At 43.1% G+C, this 25,566-nt stretch overlaps 1 protein-coding gene across 1 annotated transcript; it reads left to right on the top strand.

Annotated features, from left to right (window-relative positions):
- The first annotated feature begins 1,538 nt into the window (after positions 1-1,538).
- On the top strand, positions 1,539-20,372 carry LOC132583335 (17-beta-hydroxysteroid dehydrogenase 14-like). The gene is made up of 9 exons (XM_060254998.1): positions 1,539-1,557; positions 4,072-4,116; positions 5,933-6,033; positions 9,886-9,952; positions 14,400-14,488; positions 14,818-14,922; positions 16,955-17,022; positions 19,537-19,633; positions 20,172-20,372. The coding sequence occupies exons 1-9, from the start codon at positions 1,539-1,541 to the stop codon at positions 20,370-20,372; spliced, it is 792 nt and encodes a 263-aa protein (XP_060110981.1).
- The last annotated feature ends 5,194 nt before the right edge of the window (positions 20,373-25,566 follow it).

Genomic DNA, 25,566 nt, shown 5'->3' on the forward strand with positions numbered 1-25,566 from the left:
GGAGAGACCATTCACAATTCCAGGATATTTCCATGCCCCTCTTGGAGGTTGGCAACTCTACTTGTAAGCAATGTCCTGGCTGCTCTGTTTTGTTGTGGAATCTGATTCAGCCACAGTTAAGGTTGCCAACTTCCAGGTGGTTGCTGAAATCTTCCACTATTACAGGCAACAGAGATCAGTTCACATAGAGAAAATGGCTGCATTAGAAGATGGCATTACACCCCATTGTGCCATTACACCCCATTGAAGTCCCTCACCTCCCCAAACCTTGTCTTCCTCAGGCTCCACATCAAAAATGTCCAGATGTTTCACAACCTGGAGCTGGCAACCTTAGCCACAGTTCCTCCAGTCCAGGTGTCAAAGGTGTAAATTGGACAAAACATAGAAACTTCTAGAAAGCCTCCCCCCCAGTCTCCTTCTCCAGGTTCAATGATGACCAGTCCTCATGCTCCACAACTTACGAAAGTGGCAGTCAGCAAAGTCCTAATTCAGCAGTTGTGTTGCTCCACTCAGCAGTTTATATTCCCAAATTCAGCAGTTGCTTATCTCCACCCAGCAGCTCCACCCAGAGCAGTTTATATTCCCAAACTCTTAATGAATTTTAGTCATTAAGAGAAACGAAGGCAAAAGAACTGTCATGGACACTTCACTCCGTTACCCAGGCAAGGTGGTGATTGTGACTGGTGGCACCTCAGGCATTGGCCTGGCCACTGTGAAAGAATTTGGTAAGAACAGAGACAAGTAATTATGGAGGAGGGGGCAATTTCTGCCAACAGGGGCTGGTGTCAAACTTGCCAGGAAGATTTAGGAAGTTGTGCTCCCTATTAGAGTTGCCAGGTCCCTACTGGGGGGCAGGGTGGAAGGGTTGCCATCTCCAGGTTGGGAAACTCCTGGATATTTGGGGATGGAGCCTGGGGAGGTCAGGGACCTCAGTGGGATACAATTCCATAGAGTCCACCCTCCAAATCAGCCATTTTCTCCAGAGGAACTGACCTCTGCAGTCTGGAGATGAGTTGTAATTTCAGGGGATCTCCAATCATAACTCCAAGTTGGCATCCCTACTCTCTACACCTCTAATCTGTGGTGGAGGGAAATTAGGAGGGAGGGGAATGTGACTTTATATCCTCAGAGGCATTTTTGCCTGTCTGTCAGTAGTCCCTTCTGGCATAAGGTTATGTGGACAAGGTCTTTGATGTGCCATGAGGCTCTTCCTGGCAGTGATACCTTATGTGTTCCAGAACTGATTGCTTGCATGGAAAACAGGTAGCAAGAACTACCCTGATTAGCTGTGGTTCAATTTCTGGGGTGGGGTGGGAGCTTCTTCTTTTCATAGCATGTGAAGCTGCACCTGCTGAGTTTAAACCTGCTACAGAAGTTCTTGAAGCCCAGGTTGCCAGAATATGAGGTCAGAGCCATCTTAACAGCATTATGGGCCCCAGGCAAAGCAGTGTACTGGACCCCTACGGCAACTACTCACAGGAATAAAAATGTAAATGGTTATTAGTACTGCATCATATGTAGATTAGTATGGGGCGCCTATGCTCATGGGGCCCACGGGTAAGTGCCCATCAGGCCCATGTGTTGAGACAGCCCTGTATGAGGTGACAATCCGGCTTCTGGATGCACTCTCAGATGCTAGAACTGTGAGCCTGTTGTGGGAGGTGTATTTCCAGAGCTGATGGGCAGCTTCTTTTTCCAGGCGGGGTCTCAGAGCTGGGGGAGGTTTCCCACATGGAATGCCTGCTGTGGGGTGGGGGCTGCTGTAAATTTTCTGGGGAGGGAGGAATGGCAGCCTTTCATAGTAGCTTAACCATGATGAGCCAATGTCCAAGAAGATCATACTCATGTTCTTTTAAATAGTTTAAAAGAAGGGTTCTCCTCAGCCAAAGGGGAGATCTGTGGCTTTCAGGCTCTCTTTGTGAGCTTCCTGAAGAGATCCAGTGGACCAGTGAGGGAAAGAGGGTAACAATGTGGATGGCCCTTTTGCAATCATACAACAAGGGCTCTGTTCTTATTTCATTTGTTTACTTCATTTATACCCCGCTTTTCCCTCCAAAGCAGGACCTAAAATGGCTTACAAGATTCTCCCCTTCTCCATTTTACCTCAACAATAAAGGCAGTGTGAGATAGGCTAGCCTGAGAGCAATACTCCCTCTATACTATGGAGTCTTGTGAGCAAAAATTCTTCTTTGTAAGCTACTGGCATTAAAATTGTGAGCTACTGCATACATTAATTTGCTCTGGGGCCATTTTTCCTGAGCTAAGACAAAAATGTGTTAGCTGGAGGCTAAAAAACTGTGAGCTAACTCACACTAACTCATCTTAGAGGGAACACTGCCTGAGAGTCTGTGACTGGCCCCAAGGCCACTCAACGAGCTTCCGTGTTATAGGGTGGACTTGCTGACCTGCCACTGCTGACCCATTGCTGCCACTGCTGACCCATTGCTCAGGAGCACTGACAAAAGATATTGTCCCTCTGGCACAGGGTTTTTTTTTTGCAGGGGGAGGGGTGTCATAAGAGTGAAACCCCTGACCTGGATAGTCCAGGCTAGCCAGGTCTTGTCAGATCTTGGAAGCTAAGCAGGATTGGCCTTGGCTAGTATTTTGAAAGGCAACCTCCAAGGAATACCAGGGTTTCAATCCATAGGCAAGCAATGGGAAATCATATTTCAAACATCTCTTGGCCTAAAAACAAGTATAGCTCACCACCTAGTTGTGCATAACACTAAAAGACCTGCCAGACAGTCTTAGGATCTCCTGGCTATTCTATGCACAGTGCCATATGATAATTAATTTATTGATCAGGGGAAGTAAGGGAGGCACAATTTCCCCCCTCCCCAGGGTAGAGGTACTTCCTGGTATTGGAGAGAATTCATTCCCCTGTATATAAAAGGCAATTTTAAAAGAAGTGCTGTGTGTGGATGCACACACACACAAATCAAAATTCAGCATGAAGAAAAATTGTTTACTCAGCTATAGTAACAAATTAAGGACATTGGCACTGCACAATGGTTTTCATTTCCCCCTAATGAAATTTCCTTTCTGCTTCTGATGCTTTCTCAGAAATGCAGGGGAGCGGAGGTGTAACTCAAAGGAGATGTAACTCCGGCTTCTATCTCTAGTCTCCAGGCTTAGCCCTGAAACAAGTTCTTGGTCTGCATCATTGAAAGAAGTCAGCTGCTGGAGTAATAATAAAACTGAAGGCACCACATGTACAAGAAATAGGGTTTTGAGGAGCAAGATCTGACTCACCTAAACACCAACAAGATTTCCAGGGTTGAAGCTCTCAAGAGTCACCTATCGGAAAGGGAGCTTTGACTCTGGAATATTTACATCTTAGAAATCTTGCTGGTCTTTAAGATGCTGCTGCTGGACTCAAACCATGCTCTTCTTCCACAGACCAACATAGCTACTCACCTGAACCTATTTTTGTAGAGAGAGGGGGAGGGAGAGGGGGGCTTCTGTTCTCATAATCACAGACAGGGCTTTTTTTGAGCAGGAATGCACAGGAATGCAGTTCTGGCTGGCTTGGCATCAGGGGGTGTGGCCTAATAGGGAGGGACGATGGCTCAGTGGTAGAGTATTTGCTTGATAAGCAGAAGGTCCCAGGTTCAATCCCCAGCATCTCCAAAAAAAGGGTCCAGGCAAAGAGGTGTGAAAAACCTCAGCTTGAGACCCTGGAGAGCCGCTGCCAGTCTGAGTAGACAATACTGACTTTGATGGACCAACGGTCTGATTCAGTATAAGGCAGCTTCATATGTTCATATGCAAATGAGTTCCTGCTGGGCTTTTAAAACAAACAAACAAACAAAAAAGCCCTGATGACAGACTATTTGATGGTCTGTTCTTGGCAAGAAGATCTGCCTGCAGAAGGCTGCCCCTCCTGAGACTGAAAAGAATTTGGGGTTTTTTTTCTGCACAAGAGTATGTGGGTGTTTTTTTAAAAAGGACTAGAGACAAATATGAGGGGGAGGCAGGAAGTGAGCCTTTACTAAACCTTGTGATGTACATCTCTCTGTGTGCCAAGCCTTTGAGTTTTATTTTGCATTCCTTTATCTCCTTGCCCTCCAGTTCGCCAGGGATCCAATGTGGTCTTCTGTGCAGAAGCATCTGAAGGTAAGTCCAGAATGCTTTTCCTCTCCCCACCACAACTGGGTCCCCTTGTTTATTTTAAAAAATTAAATGCCACTTCTGCAGAAAACTTTCTTGATGCAGCTTACAAATGTAATAAAATTATAGCAAAGCATAAGAATTGTGATTAAAAAAAGAGATTAATAGCCTGGTCATTAAAAAGCCCAGCAAGAGAATTACAAAAACAAAACATTTAGCAGCCTAAAATGATTTTCATGAAACAGGCCTCAGGCTAGAAGCAGGCTGTAATAATAATTGCAAAAGAACAATCCCCTTAATTAAAAGCTGAGGTAAAAAAAAATCACTTGGCCAGGTGAGGCCCAAGCATAGGATTGCCAGGTTTGTGCAAGATAATACCTGGAGACTTCGGGGGTGCAGACCGAAGAGGATGGGGTTTGGGGAGGGGAGGGACTGGCATGGCACAGTACCACAGAGTCCACCCTCCAAAGCAGCCAGTTTCTCCAGGGGAGCTGATCTCTGCCAGCTGGAGATCAGTTGTAAAAGCAGGAGATCTCCAGGCCCCGCCTGGAGGCTGGCAACTCTACTTCAAGGTGGATTGAAGCATTCCATAGTTAGCCCCCTTTCACTGATCACCACTCACATCACCTCTGCAGGTATAGAGAGCAGGGCTTCTGAAGCAGGTCTTAACTGGGTGGAGGGATGGGCAATATGGGAGAAGAAGGCCCTTCAGTGACCGTCCTGAAGGTAAGAACCAGAATTCTGCATCGACTGTTCCCAGAAACAGATGGGTGACCAATGCAGAACTTCTGGCCCAGGAATGATACAATCCCAAGATTCAGCCGTTTACTTCTCTGGGAAAGGGCAGGGTACAAATTAAATAAATTAATCATCATCATCACAGGATCCAGCCCCTTACTTCCCTGATTCCTTGTTCTTTTAAATTATTAAAATATCTCAGGGTGCAGTCAGACGTACCATTAGTGGCAACACAGCTCCGTCTCGCTGACGGATTAAATGTGTTCGTTCAGACATCCACATCTGGCAATCGAGCGTCATCCAGGGTCATCCCAGCTTGCTGCACCTCAATGCCGCATTAATTTGACAGCGCAGAAAGTCTAGCCCTTTTTCAAAAAAGGGTAGCAAATATAAAGAAAGAAGAGATGAGGCTTAAAGTACCAGAGCTGGAGATGAAAGTAAATAAGAATGAGAAGACTGTGGTCAAAGTGGCATTTCCCATCTTCTGCTCAACCCCTTTATGAGGGAGAAGGCAGGTAAGAAATTAGTTATATTCATCCTTGAGTAGAGTGTTAGCAAACACTCCCAGAAAAGGAGACAGATGATAGAAAGTGGGATCATCAGCCCTTCTTTTCGCTGCACATGATCTGTGTCTACTCATGAGTCATCAAGTTTTTCTCTTCCACTGTTCCAGTAGGCAGCACTAGATGGGACCCCCTCCCCAAGAAGCTGATTTCCCCATTTTAAACTATAGATAGATAGAGAGAGAGATAGATAGATAGATAGATAGATAGATAGATAGATAGATAGATAGATAGATAGATAGATAGATAGATAGATAGATAGATAGATAGATAGATAGATAGATAGATAGAGAGAGAGAGAGAGAGAGAAGCCCTTTTAGCCTCCCTTTCTCCAAATGAAGAAAACCACCCAGAGAGAAGAGCAACAGCCTTCAATGAATTTAGCAAACATACTTGCATGTACTTAGAAGTTGAGCACAGGTGGAAAGGAAGATGGAGGGAATAAGGCAGAGGCTGCACAAAAGAGGTAGGGTTTAGAAGGTTTGTTCTGCTGACAAGCGTTCTGTTCTACCCTTTTGCAGCGGAAAAGGGACAAGAGATTCAGAGTGCATTACAGGCTTCTGGGTGCCCAGGGACTGCCTGCTTCCAAGTCTGTGATGTTCGCAAGGAGTCAGACATTAAGGTAGGCTAAAACTGGGTGAAGAATGGTGCTTCTTTGGGGGTTCTTCTTTAGCTGCTTCCCAAAATATTTTCCGTCTCTGTACAAGACTGTTTGGCACCCAGGGCAGATATTTTTTTTTAACACCTCCTCCTCTTTTTGTTGTTGCCATCAAGTCATGGCTGATTTATGACGACCCCGTAGTGCAGGGGTGTCAAACATGAGGGTCAGGGGTTGAATCAGGCCCCTGGAGGGCTCCTATCAGGTCCACGAACAACTGGCTGTCATCTGCTTCCTTCTCCATCTCTTTTGCTTCCTTCTGCATCACAGCTGGTTTTGTCAGGCTCGCTCAATCACACAGGAGCTACAGAGCAAAGCCTCTATATTCTCCATTGCTGAGGCTCCTCCCTTGAAGAGGAAGGGGGGCAGAATAGCTTGCTTTGCCAGGCTCTATCATACAGCAGAGCTACTGAGCCAAGCCTCTCTTCCTCTATTGGCTGAGACTCAGGGGTCCTTTTGTAGAAAAATAGGTGGTGGAGCTCATCTAGGGATTGTTATGCAGCTGCACATACTATTCAATGGACAGGGAGGTGGAACTCTCAGAAGGATGAGGTGGAACTCTTAGAAAGGTTCAGAAGCTGTGCTCCTGTGAGCTCCCACTGAATCTGAGACCTTCTGAGACTTTGCTCCCTCCTTGTCCCTGAGGAAGGAAGGAAAGAGCCAGAGCTTCCTTTGCTCAGTTCCATGGAGTGCTAATCTTTAATTGTGGTTGTCTGTGTCCTTTATAAAGTTTATATCTCTGCTAGGTACACACATGGCCCGGCCTGAGGTATTCCGGCCTGACAAGGTCTTTCTTATGTCAGATTTGGCCCTCATAACAAATGAGTTTGACACCCACAGGGTTTCAAGGCAAGAGACATTCAGAGGTGGTTTGTCATTGCCTGCCTATGTGTCAGCCCTGCTCAGCTTCTGAGGCTAGGCTGGGGCTCTCTAGGTCAGGGCCTCTCCTCAGTACAACAACAGTATTTTCAGTAATAATCATAAAATAAAATGAATCATAATAATGGCCAGACAACAGGTTCAGGTTATTAACCATGTTGGTCTGAACCAGGAGCTCATGAAGGATGATCCGAGAGCACACTAATTTATGCAGTAGCTCACAACTTTAATGCCAGTAAACCACAAAGTAGAATTTTTTCTCACAAGATTCTGCAGCTAAGAGGGAACATTGCTGTCCCCCCACCTCAGTCCTCGTTAGAGGTATAAGCTAGGAGACAGAGAGGGATATTGAATGAGTGTGATGCTTGAGGCAACTATGGATGACATGAGTTGTAGTAATGAATAGGGACAGAAGTCATCAAAACTTAGTGACACGGTACGTTAATGTTATTGAATGAGTAAGTCAGCTGTGTGAAGGAAGGAAGATGTGAGATAATATGCAAATTGAACATAAACTGTGCAAAGACTGGAATGATCTACTAAAAAGTGGCAGTCTTGCTCACCCTAAGCCAGTAAACCCACTGAAGGCTATTGGGAAGAACCCAACAGTAAGAGACTGCAATAAGTGTAGGAGCTATAAAGGAGGTTCCCCCCTCCCTCTCCTTGAACCTTAATAGATGCTATTTCTTTAACATTACAGCATGACAAGAATATTATAAATACTGGGCTAGTAAGCAGGATTAATTATAAAATGCAATAGTGAAAGATAGTTCAGTGTGTGCAGGATTGTCTGACTACAACTTTGTTCTCCGTGGAAGGTGAAAGCAAACATCTGCATTTCTGGGACAGTTTAGCAGGGTCAGTGATCATTGGAATGTGGAGGAACAATTCCTGAAGACCAATTCCTGTTCTGCCACAGGACAATGAGGAGTCCCTTTAGAAAGAAGGCACTCTCACTGCCCTGTACTAAGAGCCCTGTAAGCTCTTGGCTATATCAGGGTGTGTGGCCTAATATGCAAAGAAGTTCCTGCTACAAAAAAAACCCTGCTGAAGGCAAATCAGCTGCATAGCAGATATTGTCTTTGAATGTAATTTGCAGTCTTGAGACATTAGACCATTTGTATCTGATTCTGGCATGTCTCAGGGTGTCTGTAACCTGTTTAAGATCACGGCACCTACTCAGTACTTCTTGAGGCTGATCAGGAAAGGTAAAGAAAAATTGCCTTAAAATAAGAGATTGCTTTTTTGGCAGGTTAGTTCTAGAATTTGTCTCTGGACACGTTGATCAGGCATGGTAATTAGGATGTCTCACGGTCCACATCTGGAGGGGCTCTTCAAGGGACCCAGTCAAAATGCAATAATCACATAAGGGAAGATGTCTTCTTCCAGATGCATTTCATGTGCTAGCCACTCAGCTACAAAAACATTGCATTAATGTTCACTTATTCAGGAAAGTCCCAAAGTTTGATATTCTCTTGCTGTGCTGAAGCCTCTAGCTGGAGAATTTTGTCACAAGTGCGTCATTTTCTGCCTGGAAGGAACTTACATCTTCCTTTAGGGACAAGCTTAACTCTTTCGCATCCTTAACAGTTTGGTAGACTTTGGTTAGTGTGATCTTAAAATCAGAAAATTGTTCTTCAAGAGGCTGAATTAGTGCAGCCATGGTTTTTTTTTTTAAAATGTTGGATTACATTGGAGCTAGTAAAGTAGATGTTGCTGGGTCAGAGAAAGAGGAGGAGGCTTGTGGGAGAGGACTGTCACCAGTTGCCGTTTTATTGCTGTTGTTCCTGACGTATTCAGAGTTGTTGCTGAGTGAAGGTTTGTTTAAAAATGCTATAATGTCTTTCCCACTGGTTGCCTTTGAAGTAGTTTTGTCAGAGCTATGTTTACCCATGTTATGAGTGCTGATAGGTGTATATCTGTCAGAGATAGGCAAGTTCTGAGGAGAAGGCGGGAAGGAGCCTCTCCTTTAGGTGGCCATCTTCTTCAGCGTTGATGCCATCCCCCCCCCCCCCAAAAAAAAATACTACTCTTAAATTCATCCTGTCAACAGGACAGGGATGAATATCTCTTGAGACCAAGAAGTGAAAGTAAGGGGTGTGTGTGTGAAAAATTAGGTGAAGGAAGATGTGTGGAAAAGAGGGAGTGGAATTAAGAGAGAGAGTTGTTTAATCTTGCGGTAACACCCTTAACTATTGTTTTAGAAGATTGGCTGCGCTGGGTGCAAGGTAAGGAAGAGAGGAAGGCTAGACTATTAGAGAAAATGACCTGCAGGCTGCCAGCTACTGTAGGAGATATCAGGGCACATGGCTGGTGCTGGAGTTTTGTGGAGCCTGACAATGGGCAGAACTCAAGCTGACTGCAAATCTTGCCTCCTTGACTCTGGGCCCAATAAGGTCAGAAGTGTTACAACAGAGTGCAGCAGTCATATCACTGATCTGATTAAGAATAAAGAAAGCTTAATTTGTGGAACCTCAGAAAAGCATTCTGCCACAGGACAATGAGGAGTCCCTTTAGAAAGAAGGCACTCTCACTGCAGTCCCCTCTGGCTGGGGCTTGAACTCTCTCCCCAAGCAGGATGTGACATTGTCCCCCCCCCCCCCGATTGGATCCTCTATTACAGAAGTGGCCAACTGTAGTGCTCCAGATGTTTTTTGCCTACAACTCCCATCAGCCCCAGCCATTGGCCATGCTGGCTGGGGCTGATGGGAGTTGTAGGCAAAAAACATCTGGAGAGCCACCGTTGGCCACCCATGCTGTATTATATTCCCCTGTTCCTTTGCTTCCCTTCCCTGTCTTCTTTGCTTATTCTGAACACCTGGGCAGGTGCAGCCCAGGGTAGTTCTAATGATGTTCACTTGCAGCTCTGGGATTGCAGAGCTCTCGATGCTGTTGTTGTCCTTGCCTTGCCTTAGATCTTCCTCCCTGCTCCTGCAGAGGCTGATTCAGGTCACTGTAGAATGTTATGGATGCCTGGACTGTCTGGTGAACAACGCTGGAACTGGTGAGCAATTTTTTTTCAGACTTTGGCGGTCTGGGAAGAATCCCTGGGAGGTATATGTCTGGGTGGGAGGGTGTCTCTTGTTTATTCAAAAGTCAGAATGGACTTGTCCAATGAAGGGTTCAAGAAACTATAGCTTTGCAGGTTGCTGTTTCCAAAGAAATTACAGTAGCCTAATAAACACAGCATATTTAGATGAAGCTCTTGGGACTTGCTTCCTCAAGGCACTGTGTCTCTTACACACTAACCGCTTCTAAAGGAAGTACCTCTTCATTTAAAGAGGAATCAGCTTTTGGACTTTAGTATTAAGGATGCAGTGATGGCCTCTTGATTAATTGGAGGCTTACATAGATTCATGAAGGATGGGTCCATCAATGCCAGGAAACTGCAATGGGAAATGAAACCACCATATTCAGAGCCTGTAACTTTCTGGAGACCAGTGGTTGGAGGACTGTATTGGACTGCCAACTCTGGCCTGGGGAATTCCTGGAGATTTAGGGGTGAAGCCTGGAAGCAGTGTCGGATTAAACCCTGTGGAGGCCCCTAGGCAGTCAAAATCTTGGGGGGGAGGCGCTCGCAAATTATCTCAGAGTCAGTGTGCCCGCCCCACCACCCACGGCCCCCGCTGCAGCCCGCAGGCACCTTCTCAAAAGCCCCTTTGACAAAGCTGTGGGGGAGAGGCAGAGAGATACAAATTTGGTGACAATGCTAGCAGCAGCCGCACTAGGCAAGTCGGGCAAAAAGCGGCTCAGTTGCTAGCTGCACATGCAGGCTGGGAAGGCTGCAAGCAGGGGGGAAACCAGAGATGGGGGGAAAGCCAGCCCAGGGTCCCTAAAGGTATGAGGACCCATAGGCCATTGCTACTTGGCCTAATTGTTAATCCAGAGTGAGATTGAGGAAGGAGAGAGCTCACTAGGGTATAATGCCATAAAGCCCAGTATGGTCTAGTGGTTAAGAAAGGCAGACTCTATTTTGGAGAGCTGGGTTTGATTCCCCACTCCTCCTCCATATGAAGCCTCCTGGGTGACCTTGGGGGCCAGTCCCAGTTCTCTCGGAGCTTTGTCAGCCCCACCTACCTCACATGGGTACCTGTTGTGGGGAGAGGAAGGGAAGGAGATTGTAAACATCCCCGGCCCTAGAAAGGGAGTTTTCTTCCCTCTTTGGCTCTGAAGCGCTATGCAGATTAAGGGATTCAATCATTAATTCCAATTCAGATGATTCAATCCTTTCAGGATTTTCATTATTAATTGATTATTGTAGTGCCAAAGCTAAACCGGTGATCTTGTCTAGGTCTAGTTTCTCCAGCTGGTTCGATACAGATTGTTTAGCTTGGAAACAAGAACTGAGAGCTCATTTTAAAGAGGCTTGTCACTCCAAAGACCAATCAAAAATTAAGGCCTACATTGCTTACAAGACAGCCTACCTGGAGCTTACTACATCCAAAAAGAAAGCTTTCTTTCAGAATAAATGGGACCAACTTTACCACTCGATAAAATCTAACGATAATAAGGCCTTCTGGAGAATCATTTCAGGTAATCTAAAAAACAATTCTGTTACTGACCCAAATATCTCTGAGCAAACATGGGTTGATTACTTCTCTAACATTTTTGCTGCCCCATGTGTATCCCCTCCCATCTTAGCAAACCCCTCAGTTACTGATATGCCGGTCTGGCCTCCAGTAACTCTAGAGGAAATCAGTGAGTTATTGAAGGATTTAAAAGCGGGTAAAGCACCTGGCCCTGATGGCCTTCCCGCTGAGGTATTCACAAAGTTTGCCGATTGGTGGCTCTTGCCCCTTGCAAAATTGTTCTCTTTTATCGATCTGCATGGCTCCATCCCTGACTCTTGGCTTGACTCTATAATTATCCCAATATACAAAAAGGGGGGGTTGGAGTTACCAGAAAACTTCCGCCCCATTAGTTTATTATCTATAGTGGGCAAATTGTATGCAAAACATTTAGAACTCCGATTAACTGACTGGATGCGCCTAGGCAACATCATAGGTCCTGAACAGATTGGCTTCTCCAAAGGCAAATCTGCTATGGATCACTGCTGCACTCTGGCCTTCCTTGCTGAAAAATATATGCATACCGGGTCAAAAAAATTATATGCTGCCTTCATCGATTTGAAGGGTGCTTTTGATTCAATAGATAGAGCCCAACTATGGATCAAGCTAGGTTACCTGGGAATGGACCCTCGTTTGCTGTTTCTCTTGAGGAAACTTCATTCTAATACCTTTTGCCAAGTGAAATTTTCTTCTAGCGGTGACTTGACTAGTAAAATCCCAGTGTTAAAGGGGGTAAAACAAGGTTGTGTGCTGGCCCCACATCTTTTTAATTTATTTTTAACTGACCTGGCACAATTTTTGACCCCTATCAATGGTCATCCGCCTAAACTTGCAGGCCGAGCGGTCCCCTTATTACTTTATGCCGATGACACTACCATCCTCTCTTGTACAAGAGTGGGCCTGCAAAGGTATTTGAACGCCTTTTATGACTACTGTAATTGTAATTCACTCTCTATCAATTATGCCAAATCTAAAGTAGTTGTCTTTTCAAATTGCTGGGGCCCACAGAGATGGTTTATTGGCAATTCAACAATCGAGCAAACAAAAAATTTTAAATACTTGGGGATCACTTTTAACCACAAGTTAAGCTGGGTTTCACATCGTAACAACACCATCAACTTGGCTAAATGTTCAGCTGCTCAAATTAAACAGTTTTTCTTTGCAAGGGGCAACCAATTAGTTCCAGCAGCTATTAAAGTATTCAAAGCCAAAACGCTTGCCCAAATCCTCTATGGTATCCCTATATGGATCTCAGCTTTTACCAGGAAAGTGGAGGGCATTCAAGCCTCATTCTTTAGACAAATTCTTGGTTTGCCAAAATGTGTGTCCTACTTTGCTCTCTGCTCTGAAGTGGGTCAGTCTTTGGTGGAGACAAAAGCCTGGATTGCAGTGTTTAAATTCTGGCTCAAAATTCATTTTAGAACAGATCCCAACAGCCTTCTTGATTGTATGAAAAGAGACCCATATATTTCGTCCTGGACAGCACTGCTTCTGTCTAAACTCAATCAATTGGGGTTAGAGGTAGATGATTTTTCTACCTCTGAAGAGTCATATATCTTCAGATGTATTAAACTGAGACTGTGGGAATTGGAGGAAACGAAATTACGGCCAACTCTCCCTTATACTTGCTCTCCAGCTTCCTTAGGTCTTTATGCTTTTTGTGGCAAAATGCCCAATTATCTATCAGACCTAACCACTCCAAGTCATCGCAGGGCATTTATGTTGGCCAGACTAAACGCGTTTCCCTCCAAAGTTTTACAAGGGAGATATCAGCGAGTCCCTTTAGCCGACAGACTTTGCTCCTGTGGAGCGAATACCCCTGACTCAATCCAGCATATATTGCTTGATTGTTCTTTTTACCATAACCTCCGTAAAGATTTATTTGGCAAGCTTTCTTTTTCTCCAGATTTGTCTATTCTGCCACCCTGTTATTATTTATTGAGTGATACTGAGGGGGTGGTTAGTGAGGCTGTGGCAAAATTTCTGGCTGATATCCTTAAATTTAATTCTGACCATGTTTGAATGTATCTGTAAGCTCGGTTTTATTTTGATTTTATCTCCAATGTTTAAATTTTTATATTCTGTGTATTTTTATCTGAATCTATTATGCCATTAAAGGTTTGGTATGGTATGGGGTTGTAAACAGCTCTGAGAGATCTTTGGTAGGGAAAGGAAAGGGAAAGGAAAGGTCCCCTGTGCAAGCACCAGTCGTTTCCGACTCTGCAGTGATGTCGCATCACAACGTTTTCACGGCAGACTTTTTATAGGGTGGTTTGCCATTGCCTTCTCCAGTCAGCTACACTTTCCCCCCAGCAAGCTGGGAACTCATTTTACCGACCTTGGAAGGATGGAAGGCTGAGTCGACCTTGAGCCAGCTACCTGGACCCAGATTCTGCCAGGATCGAACTTAGGTCGTGAGCAGAGAGTTCAGAGCACAGTGCTGCAGCTTTACCACTCTGTGCCACGGGGTCAGACTGTTTTGGTAGAGAAAAGCAGGGCATAAAACCCAACTCTTATTATTATTCTTTTTCCAAAGCAGCTGTTTTCTCCAGAGGAACTGATTTCCGTAGCCTGATTGGCAACCCAAGTGCAGTAACAGGAAGAGGCTTTGGCCTTCTGGAGCACATGGGCTTTCACAGAGTCACATGGCCTGCTGGACTACCAATCTGATCCAATAGCGCTACTCTGACATCCACATGATCTGGTTATTATGTTTGACTTGTGGTTTTACTCAAATGAACATTACTTTAAAGGGAAAAGAAAAAGAAAGATGAAACTCAACAGCACATCGTGGAGGCGGGTGGGTGTGGATGTGTTCTCTCTTCCTTTGCAGCTCTCGCTCCTGTGAAACCCCCTTTGCCTTTTGTATTCTCTTGCAAACAGCTTATAAAGAATCAACAGATGACGTGACTTCCCGTGACTTAGAAAATCTCATGGAACTCAATACCGTGAGCTATTTGTTATTATCCAAGGTGAGTGTTTCTAATGCATAAGCAGATTCCCTGTTCCTGGGGGGCAGATGGCATCCTCCAGAGTTGAAAAGAACTCGAATGGTATGTGATTTAGAAGCTTTCTTGGGGTCATTCAGTCATTTGCTGGCCATATCAGAACAACGGAAATGGGCCATGGCTCTGCCACTGAGGACCTGTGTTGTCCCCTAAGAATTCATCCCTGCCATCTTCACTTGCAAAAATTTCTGCAAGCCTGACTGGGGAGGGACTCTGCCAGTGGACAAGCTACATGGCAGCTTTGTGTTTTTTCGAGATTAGGCACATCATTTACCTTATATTTTTGTATACAGTATGCACTGCCCTACTTACGGCAAACGAAAGGAAACATCGTCAACGTGGGCAGCCTTCATGGTAGTATTGGGATGAAGGATATACTGTCAGCTGTCACAACCAAGGTAATCCTGACTAAGGACAGAATCGATTGCTTTTTTCTTTTTTTAATGCTTCTGCTGTTGAGCTTTTAAGCCAACATGCACAAAAGATACTTGTCAGCAAAGGGTTCATTGAAGTTTCAAAATGATCAGACTTGTCTTTGTTAAAAACTAAGTTTCATTTATTGATTACAACAATGTTACTCTCTACATGGATTCATTGACACTGATAACAGATAGCTTGAACCATTGGCATTTATGAACACACTTCAAAGGCTTGGGCTTTAAACTACTTCTCATAATAAAACTACAGTCGTTCCTGCAAGTAACACTTTCACACGCCTGCTTATCTCACACCAGTGATGGTTGCATTCTTCCCCTCTTGGTGATGTCCTTGCTTTGCTCGGGAGGCGCCAGAGAGGCTAGCTGGGTGCTCTGCATTTCAAAGGCTTCACTGGCCTTTGGAGTTTTGGCAACTCTCATTCCCACCCCTCCTCTTTCTCTTGCAGAGCACAGATATTAGTGGCATAGCATTTTATTCAGCAATGGTGTTAGTAAGCATGGATTAAATACAATCATATAATATAAGTAACTTCAATGAAGCATGGCCTGACAATACTGGGATGAAAATGCTATATCATCAAAGTAATAATAATAAAAAATAATCCAAATATTTATGTAATTCACTAGGCCTTAGCCATACAATAATATCTTGAGTATAAACATACAATAGCATACAATACAATTAAGAAATGAGTCTCCTTGCTGAATATATGTCCATGTTGTTGTTCAGTTGCCCAGCCGAGTCTGACTCTTTGCGACCCCATGGACAAAGTTACGCCAGGCCCTCCCATCTTCCATCATCCTCCGAAGTCTGCTCAAATTCATGTTTGTTACATCAGTAACACTGTCCAGCCATCTCATCTTTTGCCGTCCTCATCTTCTTTTGCCTTCTGTCTTTCCCAGCATCAGGATCTTCTCTAGTGAGTGCTCCCTTCTCATTTGGTGGCCAAAGTATTTGAGCTTCAGCTTCAGCATCTGATCTAGAGAACAGTCTGGGTTGATTTCCCTTAGGACTGACTGATTGGATCTTCTTGCAGTCCAAGGGATTCTCAAGATTCTTCTCCAGCACCACATTTCAAAAGCATCTAATCTTCTGCACTCGGCCTTCCTTATGGTCCAGCTCTCACAGCCATACATTACTGCTGGGAATACCATCACTTTGACTCCATACATTACTACTGGGAATACCATCTCTTTGACTATATGTCCATACACCGCCAATAAGTAATCGAAAACAAAGGAAGCCAACAGCTCTATAATGGATCTTTAATGAATGCAAACAAGAGACTCCTCACAGTCTAAAGTGGCCTTCCTTTAGCAGAAAATAAGGAGGTGAAAATAAATCTCTAGTGGAGAACTCTTCTTTTCAACGACAGAATGACATTTTCTGTCTTATTATCAGACTGGAAAAAAGCTCATTTAAGCCTCAAAGGCAAAAACATCCTGCATCTTTCACCCTCCCCAGAGAACCCCAAGTGCCAGTCACCTAGAGAAAATGAATTGCCTGGTCCCTTGAATAGAGGTTTTAAGGGAATGTTCTTTACATGGTGATGTCATTTCCCCCCATGCCATGAAAAGCCTGATGGCAACTGTAACTCCAAGAGTCCAGATTTTTACTTCTCTGCTCCAACTTATCCATCTACCTAAGAAATCTGTCCTTCAGGTCCCCAATATTCAGGCTCCAGTTTCCTGGGCTAGGGATCAGACTCAGATCTCTAAAGCCAAATTACCCATGCAGAGGGAACATGTCTTTGTTTGGGTGCTGAAGGTCAATATTGAAGGATGAGATGGTCTGGCCTACCAGCCTCCATTCTTTCCTCATAAAGGTGGACAACAGGACTTTTAAAAATACCCTTTCTCTTTAAGAGAAGCTTAGTAGCTACTTGGATCGTAAGCATTATTTAAGCCCATATCCTTTAAAAACTTCTCTTTATTCAGATCAGAGTATCGTCATAGGTGCTTAAGCAACTACTCATGTGCATTTCTCTTGCAGGGTGCTGTGATTGCAATGACCAAAGCCCTGGCCATTGACGAGAGCAAATACAGAGTACGAGTCAACAGGTAAAAGTGATTATGACCCATACAGAACCTTTGATGTACTGTGTCCCTTGAAGAATACTCTCAGGAAAGAGAGACAGGTCCTCTATAGCCCAACGCCAGGAGTTACAATGGAGCCCAGTGCCAGGAGTTGCTAAAACATATGAAGAGATAATAGAGGGAAAATCATAATGAATGATAACAGATAATTGGTACTGAAAAAGCATAACACCCAGACAAATGGGCTGAGGTAACTTTTCTGGAGAAGATATAAGTGATACAAAATCCACATATTTCTTTTCCCTTCCAAATATTGTTGTTCATGAGAACCAGAAGGAATAGTTAGGTACGAACATGGTAACTTCTAAAATTAGAGAAAATGAATCCCATTATTTTCCTTCCACTGCAATAATCTGCTTTGCCTTAAGGATGTACATAGGCAATGTCTTTAAATATAACAAATATCACCAAAGTACCCAAACCACTGCTCTTACAGACAGAGAAGGTTGTGGGGGGTGTCTACGTTAGCATGTCTTCCTCTGGTGTGCAGAAAAGTACAGCTTTGACTAAGGTAAGTACAAAATACTGGGCCGAAACCCAGGTTTAACGGATTTTAACGGATTTTTAACAGATTTTAATTAACTGTAATTATTTGTTATTTATTGTATATTGTATGTATTCAGTTTTTGCTGTTAGCCGCCCTGAGCCGCATTGGTCGAGGAGGGCGGGATACAAATAAAGTGTGACTGACTGACTGACTTTAAAAGGAACAGAATCTGCTCCAGGGAGCCTAGAATGTAGACAGCAGGTGAAAGACAAAGGAGAAAAAATGAGGTGGGAAGAGGATACAATCAGCCGCCTTAAGCCCACCCCCAAGAGTCCTAGGAGTTTTGCTATTATTTTTTCTTGTATCTTTAACAAATGATCTATTAATTCCCTGTGGACTGAGATTGCAGAGGCTGCATTCCATACCATATTTTTCTGGGGTGTAGAAATGTATAACCAGGAGTATAGGGTGAAATACTCAGTGTGTTAAATTGTAGGATCATCATGAAAGTTGCTCTCTTTCTAGGAAAAACATGCCTTCAAAACTCATTCACTTGAGGAGATATTTCTTTTATTTTTTTATTTTAAAAGACAATAGGAGTATAGAAATAAAAACAGAAAATAGGGAAATTAAAGGAACTTTATATAAGATTATATGAAATATTTACATTTATAAGGGACATTCGTTTATACATGACCTGTAATGTATAATGCATTTACAAGACATTTTCACAAACGTTTTCCCTTGACAAAACTTTTATAATTAGATCAACATCATAGAACATATGAAGCTGCCTTATACTGAATCAGACCCGTGGTCCATCAGAGTCAGTATTGTCTTCTCAGACTGGCAGCGGCTCTCCAGGGTCTCAAGCTGAGGTTTTTCACACCTATTTGCCTGGACCCTTTTTTGGAGATGCCGGGGATTGAACCTGGGACCTTCTGCTTCCCAAGCAGATGCTCTACCACTGAGCCACTGTCCCTCCCCAAGTAAGAGATGGAAATATTAAAACAGAATAACAAATATTTGATTCTATCTCTGATATCCACATATACCATACACTCTATAAAAAAATATTGTAATAAATTAAATCCAATTGTTTATCAAACCTTAAATAATAGTAATACAATGGTGATACTTAATTTTGACATAAGCATTGACTCTATATTCCTCTGTATTGAGCCTTATAAATTCTTGATAGTTTAAAAAATAGCATCTTAAAAATAAAATATACTGAAAACTATATTATAAAACTATATTGATAAAATAGAAATTGCATTATATTGTGAATTTCATATATATACTGAAAGATAGATAAAATCCCCACATTTCCACACTTGTTAATTACTTCAGAAGGATCAGACATAATGTACTAGCATCTTCAATAACTTTTATCACCTCTCATCAGACTTTACCCAAAATATGAATAATTGGCTCTCCATTTCTCTTGAAATTCTTTGTTTGCACTTTCGTTCATATAACTTGTTTTTGTTTGTTTGTTTTTTGCCATTACAGCATATTTAACTAATTTATCTTCCCAATTGTCTCAAGTCTGGCATTCTTCTGCTTTCCATTTTGTTGTTAATGTCACTCTGGCCACAGTTAACACGTATCTAAATAATTCTTGCAATATTGTGCAGGAAGAGTCCCAATAGTATAGTCTCAGGTTTCATAGTAAATTGGGTTTTCAAAATTTTCTGAATTTCTGCATGTATTTCTTTCCAATATTTCTTCATCTTTTTGCATGTCCACCATGTATAATAAGAAATCCCATCTACCCCTTTACTTTTCCAACAAATTGCTTTATAGTTCTTATCCATCTTCTCAAAGTCTTTTGGAGTAATGTACCAAAGGTAAAACACCTTATATCAACTTTCTTTAATGCTTGATTAGCTGCAAATTTTATACCTTTCATCTTGGGAAGATATTCCTTAATGATTCATGATGACTGTGATCTTTTTTTAAAAATTCCCAATCATTTTGAATTTTAGCATCTCACCAAGCCAGATCTGGACTCCTATGGTGGAAAGGGAAATCAATCGTTATAAGAACCCAAACGCTGCAGCCCAGGAACTTGAAAGTTTTCAGGCAAGTGTGTTGTGGGGAAACAGGAATGGTGCTGCTTCAGATGAATGGTTCTTCCTAAGGTTTCCATCCTCAAGGTGGGGGCTGAAGTTCTCCTAGAATGACAGCTGTTCTCCAGGCTACAGAGATTAGTGCTCAGGAGAAAATGGCAGAACTATAGGGTATGGGAAGCAGAAGTCCTAGAGTGTTCCCAGAGGGTGGATGCTCTTGGTCTCCTGTATCTCCTATGGCAGAACCCCACCCCCTCGAACTCTCTCCCCTCCCCAAACTCTGCCTTCCCCCCAGGCACAGTCTCTGGATCTCCCAAGCCAGCCTTGGCAGCCTGAGTTCTACTACATCTAAGGTCATAATAAGTAGGGGTGTGTATACCTTGGCAGGGAAAAAAGAAAAGAAACTTAGAATTCTGCAACCCGGAAACCTGAAGTCTACTGCTAGTAAATCCTGCCCCACTCAGATTCAGGTTTTTAGACTCCATGATCATCTCTTATGTGAGCTGAGTATAGAATTCTATATTTATCTCTCTTCCCTTGCACATTTATAGCTCCTGGGACGTATGGGGACCCCAGAAGAGGTGGCATTGGGTATTCTGTTCCTTGCCGCTGATGGAACCTACTGCACTGGCCTTGATCTTGTGCTCAGTGGTGGAGCTGAAGTTGGCTTTGGAATAAAGTACCCGAGGGGTCCTGACACTTCCCCAACTGACCTTGGGAATCTGAAGGACTCCTCCCCCTGCAAGCAATAGAACCACAATGAGAACCAGGAATAAGAACTAAGAGTACAACTGTTGTTGATTCAAAGTCAATATTCAGACTTCTTTAAATGCTTCCTGTCTATGTTTTCTGCTGGATTCCCTTTGACCAAGAACTGTGCCTGTTCTTATTCCAAATCCTATCATCCAATAATGACATGGTTCAAGAAAAAAGTTGCCATAAACATGTTGTTGCTGTTTGGCTTTAATAAATGAAAATTAGTTTGCATCAGGACCCACCCTTCCTAGCTGAGCTGGGTTTAGTGCTCTCTCCCGTCTTACAGCTTCCTTTCCCTATTCTTCCAAGCTCTCTGCCTGGATTCCTTTGAGAAGTTGAAAACTGAATTTTAAAACTTGTTCACAACAATGGACCTTCCTTTGATGATTGAGCAGAGGGATGAGAAAGCACTGTAACAGGGACCGATGGTGTGGGAAAAGCAGACAAGAATGTTTGGAGAGTGAAAATGTGTTTTCAGAAAAACCGAGGGAATTTGGGGGGTGTGGGGGAGCAGAAGCACTTGAGAAACAGAGAGAGGAGGGACAGACTGATTTCGCACTCACACTATGTTGCTCTGATGTTCCTCTTTTCAGCGCAGCATCCATCAGATCTCCCACTATCTGCCCCGGGACTTCAACAAAGATCTGCGGTTTTGTGCAACAAAGAGAAACAGGTTTTTAGTGGTTTCTCCTTGCTGTGCAAAAACGCAGATGCAAGCTGAAGCCCTGGAGCAGATAGTGGGAAGGACACTGCGCTGAAAAGAGGAACGTTAGAGTGGCACAGGGTGAGTGCGGAATCGATCTGAATGCCTGTTTTGAGGAGGGGATAACATGGAAAGCATCATGTCAGAATGGGTTGTCCATACAAATTAAGTGATGGCAAGAGAAGCATGTGTCTTTATTGCATGATTCACTGTTCTATTGGTGTCAATTTACCGAGAAAATACATAATGCCAAAAAATCAGCACAATTGCAATGTTTAGTGTATATGTAGATTTGTGGAACTACTGCCTTACAGAAAAAATACACCATGGAAGATATTCCACAAATGTCTGGTTATCACTTAGGGTTTTCTTTTTTAAAAATAAAAAAACTCTGCTGATGTGATTCACACACCTTAAAGAAGGCTTAGAACAGTCATCCTCAGCTTCCAAAGATGTTTCCTGGATACCCCTTTACTTCACCCCCCCCCCCAACAAAGGAGTCAGGTTCTGGAGTTTCTCCCCCTCATGAGAGCAGGAGAGACTTCAGAAGGCAGAGAGAACACTCCAGACTTTGGTTGCACAAGGGGTTTCATGTCTTGGGCAAGGTGTAAATTTGATCCTGAACAATGCTGACAGGTTGTTCGGACCTTTCAATCCTTCCTGCCCGAGCTGGTGGGAAGTTCCTTACCCAATCCAAACATAGGGAGTCTGCTCCCTCCTGAGATAAGAGGGCTGCCTTCTCTCAATCATTTGAAAAGGCATGCCTCCCACGCCTCAATACCCAGCTCATGTTTTAACGACAGTTATCCATCTGGCCCTCCCTGGCAGATATAGTAAATGGTTATCTCTTCACAGAAATGCATCACTACTGGAGAGCCAGTTTGGTGCAGTGGTTAAGTGTGCGGACTCTTATCTGGGAGAACCGGGTTTGATTCCCCACTCCTCCACTTGCAGCTGCTGGAATGGCCTTGAGTCAGCCATAGCCCTGGCAGAGGTTGTCCTTGAAAGGGCAGCTGCTGTGAGAGCCCTCTCCAGCCCCACCGACCTCACAGGGTGTTTGTTGTGGGGGAGGAAGGTAAAGGAGATTGTGAGTCGCTCTGAGACTCTTTGGAGTGGAGAGCGGGATATAAATTCAATATCTTCTACTCTTGCTGACACTTTGTGCATTTTATGGCTCTCTTCCCTGGGAAAGCAGGAAGCTCCCAGAGCCCTTGTAGCTATGATATCACTAAACCCTTTTTTTTTGGCTGAGTTTGCAAACTAGTCAAGCTCAGCTGTCCATGAACTCTGTTTCAAATGACTTTCATCTTGGACATTTAGCTTGAGGCAGTTACAAAAAAAAGTAGATTAATTGCTTTTTTAAAGAAGCTAAAACTTGAGATTGGCCTTCTTACTTTGCTTTATGGCTTTATTATCTCATATGCACCTGCAAATTTGCTCATATGCAGCTTATGTTTATTTAGTTAAGGATCAGTTTTCCAGGTAATATCACATGATTACATTAGCTAATCAAGACTTTACGTTCTTTTTCTCTAATTAAGTTTTGAAGTTAACTAAATAATATTAGGATTATGATAGACAAGATTTAGAGATAAGATAAGAACTAGTATTTCTCTGTAAATACTCACTCAAGTGACAGGCAAATCAGATTTCTCTGGATGGAAGTCTCAGAAGAAGAATAGGTGAGATTTCTTGGTGGGGAACTTGGGCTTTTTGATTATCCTTAAAAGCAGTGAGACAACCAGATGAAACCTGATTTGCTTTTAAAACTATTACTTGCTAAAAAGCAATGCTAGGTACTTTGATACTTTTAACATTTATTTTCAAGGTAATTGTAGAATTAACTTTTTCATGCCTGTTATTTCCTTCTGTTTAGCTCATTCTTCTTATCTCAATAAAAGATAAAAGTTTCTGCTGGGGTTCTGTCTGGTTTGCTGGTTACACGCAAAGAACCACCCCCTTACTCTTTTATATTATCAGAATTAAGGGTTGTAAATCACCCTTTAATGAGATAAATCCAAGAGACCTCTGTTTTTAAACATTTTTTTGTGAAGGCAAAGCTATTAAAAGTGTACGCTCAGGCTTTCTGATTGGATGTGGGATGCAAGTATTAGGGAATTGAAATTTCCTAGAGAACATTTGTCAATAAAACACTGGTAATGTAAAAATTCCACCAGGAGTGAACTGTTTTCAAACACAGAGAACAGTTATTATAGTATGCCTCTCTTCTGAGGAACTGGGAATGCCTTCCAAATCATTATTTACATTTTAGTAAGTACACAAGGTCTGAATGAATCATTGGAGAAAGTCCAGAGAAGGGCAACTAGAATCATTGGAGAAAGTGCAGAGAAGGGCAACTAGAATCATTGGAGAAAGTGCAGAGAAGGGCAACTAGAATCATTGGAGAAAGTCCAGAGAAGGGCAACTAGAATCATTGGAGAAAGTCCAGAGAAGGGCAACTAGAATGATTAAAGGGCTGGAGCACTTTCCCTATGAAGAAAGGTTGAAACGCTTGGGACTCTTTAGCTTGGAGAAACGTTGACTGTGGGGTGACATGATAGAGGTTTACAAGATAATGCATGGGATGGAGAAAGTAGAGAAAGAGGTACTTTTCTCCCTTTCTCACAATACAAGAACTCGTGGGCATTCGATGAAATTGCTGAGCAGACAGGTTAAAACGGATAAAAGGAAGTACTTCTTCACCCAAAGGGTGATTAACATGTGGAATTCACTGCCACAGGAGGTGGTGGCGGCCACAAGTATAGCCACCTTCAAGAAGGGTTTAGATAAAAATATGGAGCAGAGGTCCATCAGTGGCTATTAGCCACAGTGTGTGTGTATATATAAATTTTTTTGCCACTGTGTGACACAGAATGTTGGACTGGATGGGCCGTTGGCCTGATCCAACATGGCTTCTCTTATGTTCTTTTGTTCAGGTCTACAGTATGTCTATTCCCACTCAGGAAAGCAAAACATGCCAAGGAATCACCATTATATCATCACACATTTACATTAGGCAGTGAGAGGATGGAAGATGATGCAATACATGAGAACTGATTGTCACACTACTAGAGAAATTACATAATCCCTGATGTTGGCAAGTGAATCAGCAGAATCAGCTGAATGACTCAGCTATTTTCTTCAAGGAATGCACATGCAGCCTGCCTCTTTGTTCAGACCCTAAGGGATCAAAGTATTGACTTGAATCTAGCTGCATTCTTACAGAATCTTTCTTGCAAGCAGCAGTCCCTCCAGTTTAAGGTGAAGCAAAGGTCTGAAGGTCAACCCTAACCCCAAGGCTACGATGAAGGGAGAAGGGATTAGAAGGTGCTAAGGAATGAGGCTGAATTTAAAAAGATGGCATGGGGGTGCTCAGGAAGGCTGACCCCAGAGCACAAACACTTATGCAGTAGCTCACAACTTTAATGCCAGTAACTCACAAAGAATTTTTGCTCACAAGACTCTGCAGCTTAGAGGGAACATTGGTTATAACAGTGGGAGATCACCAGCTGCCACCTGGAGGTTTGCACCCTTTGATGGACAGCAAACAGAGGCATACTTAGAGATAGTGCTGCTTGGGAAACAGTGAGTTAGCTGAAATGATGGACAGCTCATGGAACTCACTATGATTGGAGGAGTGCAGCTAACTGTAAGGGGGAGTGGGACAGGCAGTTGGAGAATTGGTTGGAGAAGAGAGTGGTGGCTTCGGAGACTCTCTTGTGAGAGAAGAGTCTGAAAAGCAGAGTCTGTTTCAGAGCCAGTGTCATGTAGCTTTGGAAAAAGGAGAGGCTCTGGAGGAGACTGTCCAAATAGTTTAATCAGTCTCTACGTGTAAAACCATGAACAGTGTCTTTAAATATATTTAACCTTTTGTCTACCACTTTCAAATCCCAAACACTGTGTAAAGATGGATTCCCTTCCCTGCCAGTTTGTTCAAATAAATATGAAATTTGTTTAAATTTTTAAGTGTGACTAAAATGCCATTTCTGAAGAGAAAGATTTGACAGCTGATGCAATTAAGGGTGATTGTTTTGGAAGTGATTCATAAAATGGTCCACTTGTTACAACCCCATAAGCAGAAGTGAAAGAAGAATGAGGAACACAACCATGCAACAGAATCTGAATGCTGTGGAGAGGAGCAGTTTAAGTTGTTTTGCCACATCAGGTACTTTCTTCTTGTGTACAAAGCTGTCAAAAGGCCTGGAGCAGGAGGCAGAAGATATGTTTTTCTCCCCTTATCATCATCAGTGGGACAAAATGAACAGCACTTCAAAGGACTTCTTGCATTCACAAAGTAGTCATGCTTATCTAGTCACATTATTTAAATGACATCAATGTTAGTTTTGGAGCTAGATAACCATTTATGACTAATTCCAGACAAAGCGGAGCATCTGCAGAAACACCTTTCCCTAGACCAGAAACTTGCCTGTACTCACATTGCTTAATAAAGCCCTTCTTTTGAAGCTCTTGCTGTCAAGAAGGAAGAA

This window comes from Heteronotia binoei, chromosome 15 (genome assembly GCF_032191835.1).
Source record: "Heteronotia binoei isolate CCM8104 ecotype False Entrance Well chromosome 15, APGP_CSIRO_Hbin_v1, whole genome shotgun sequence".
In the NCBI taxonomy this organism is placed as follows: domain Eukaryota; kingdom Metazoa; phylum Chordata; class Lepidosauria; order Squamata; family Gekkonidae; genus Heteronotia; species Heteronotia binoei.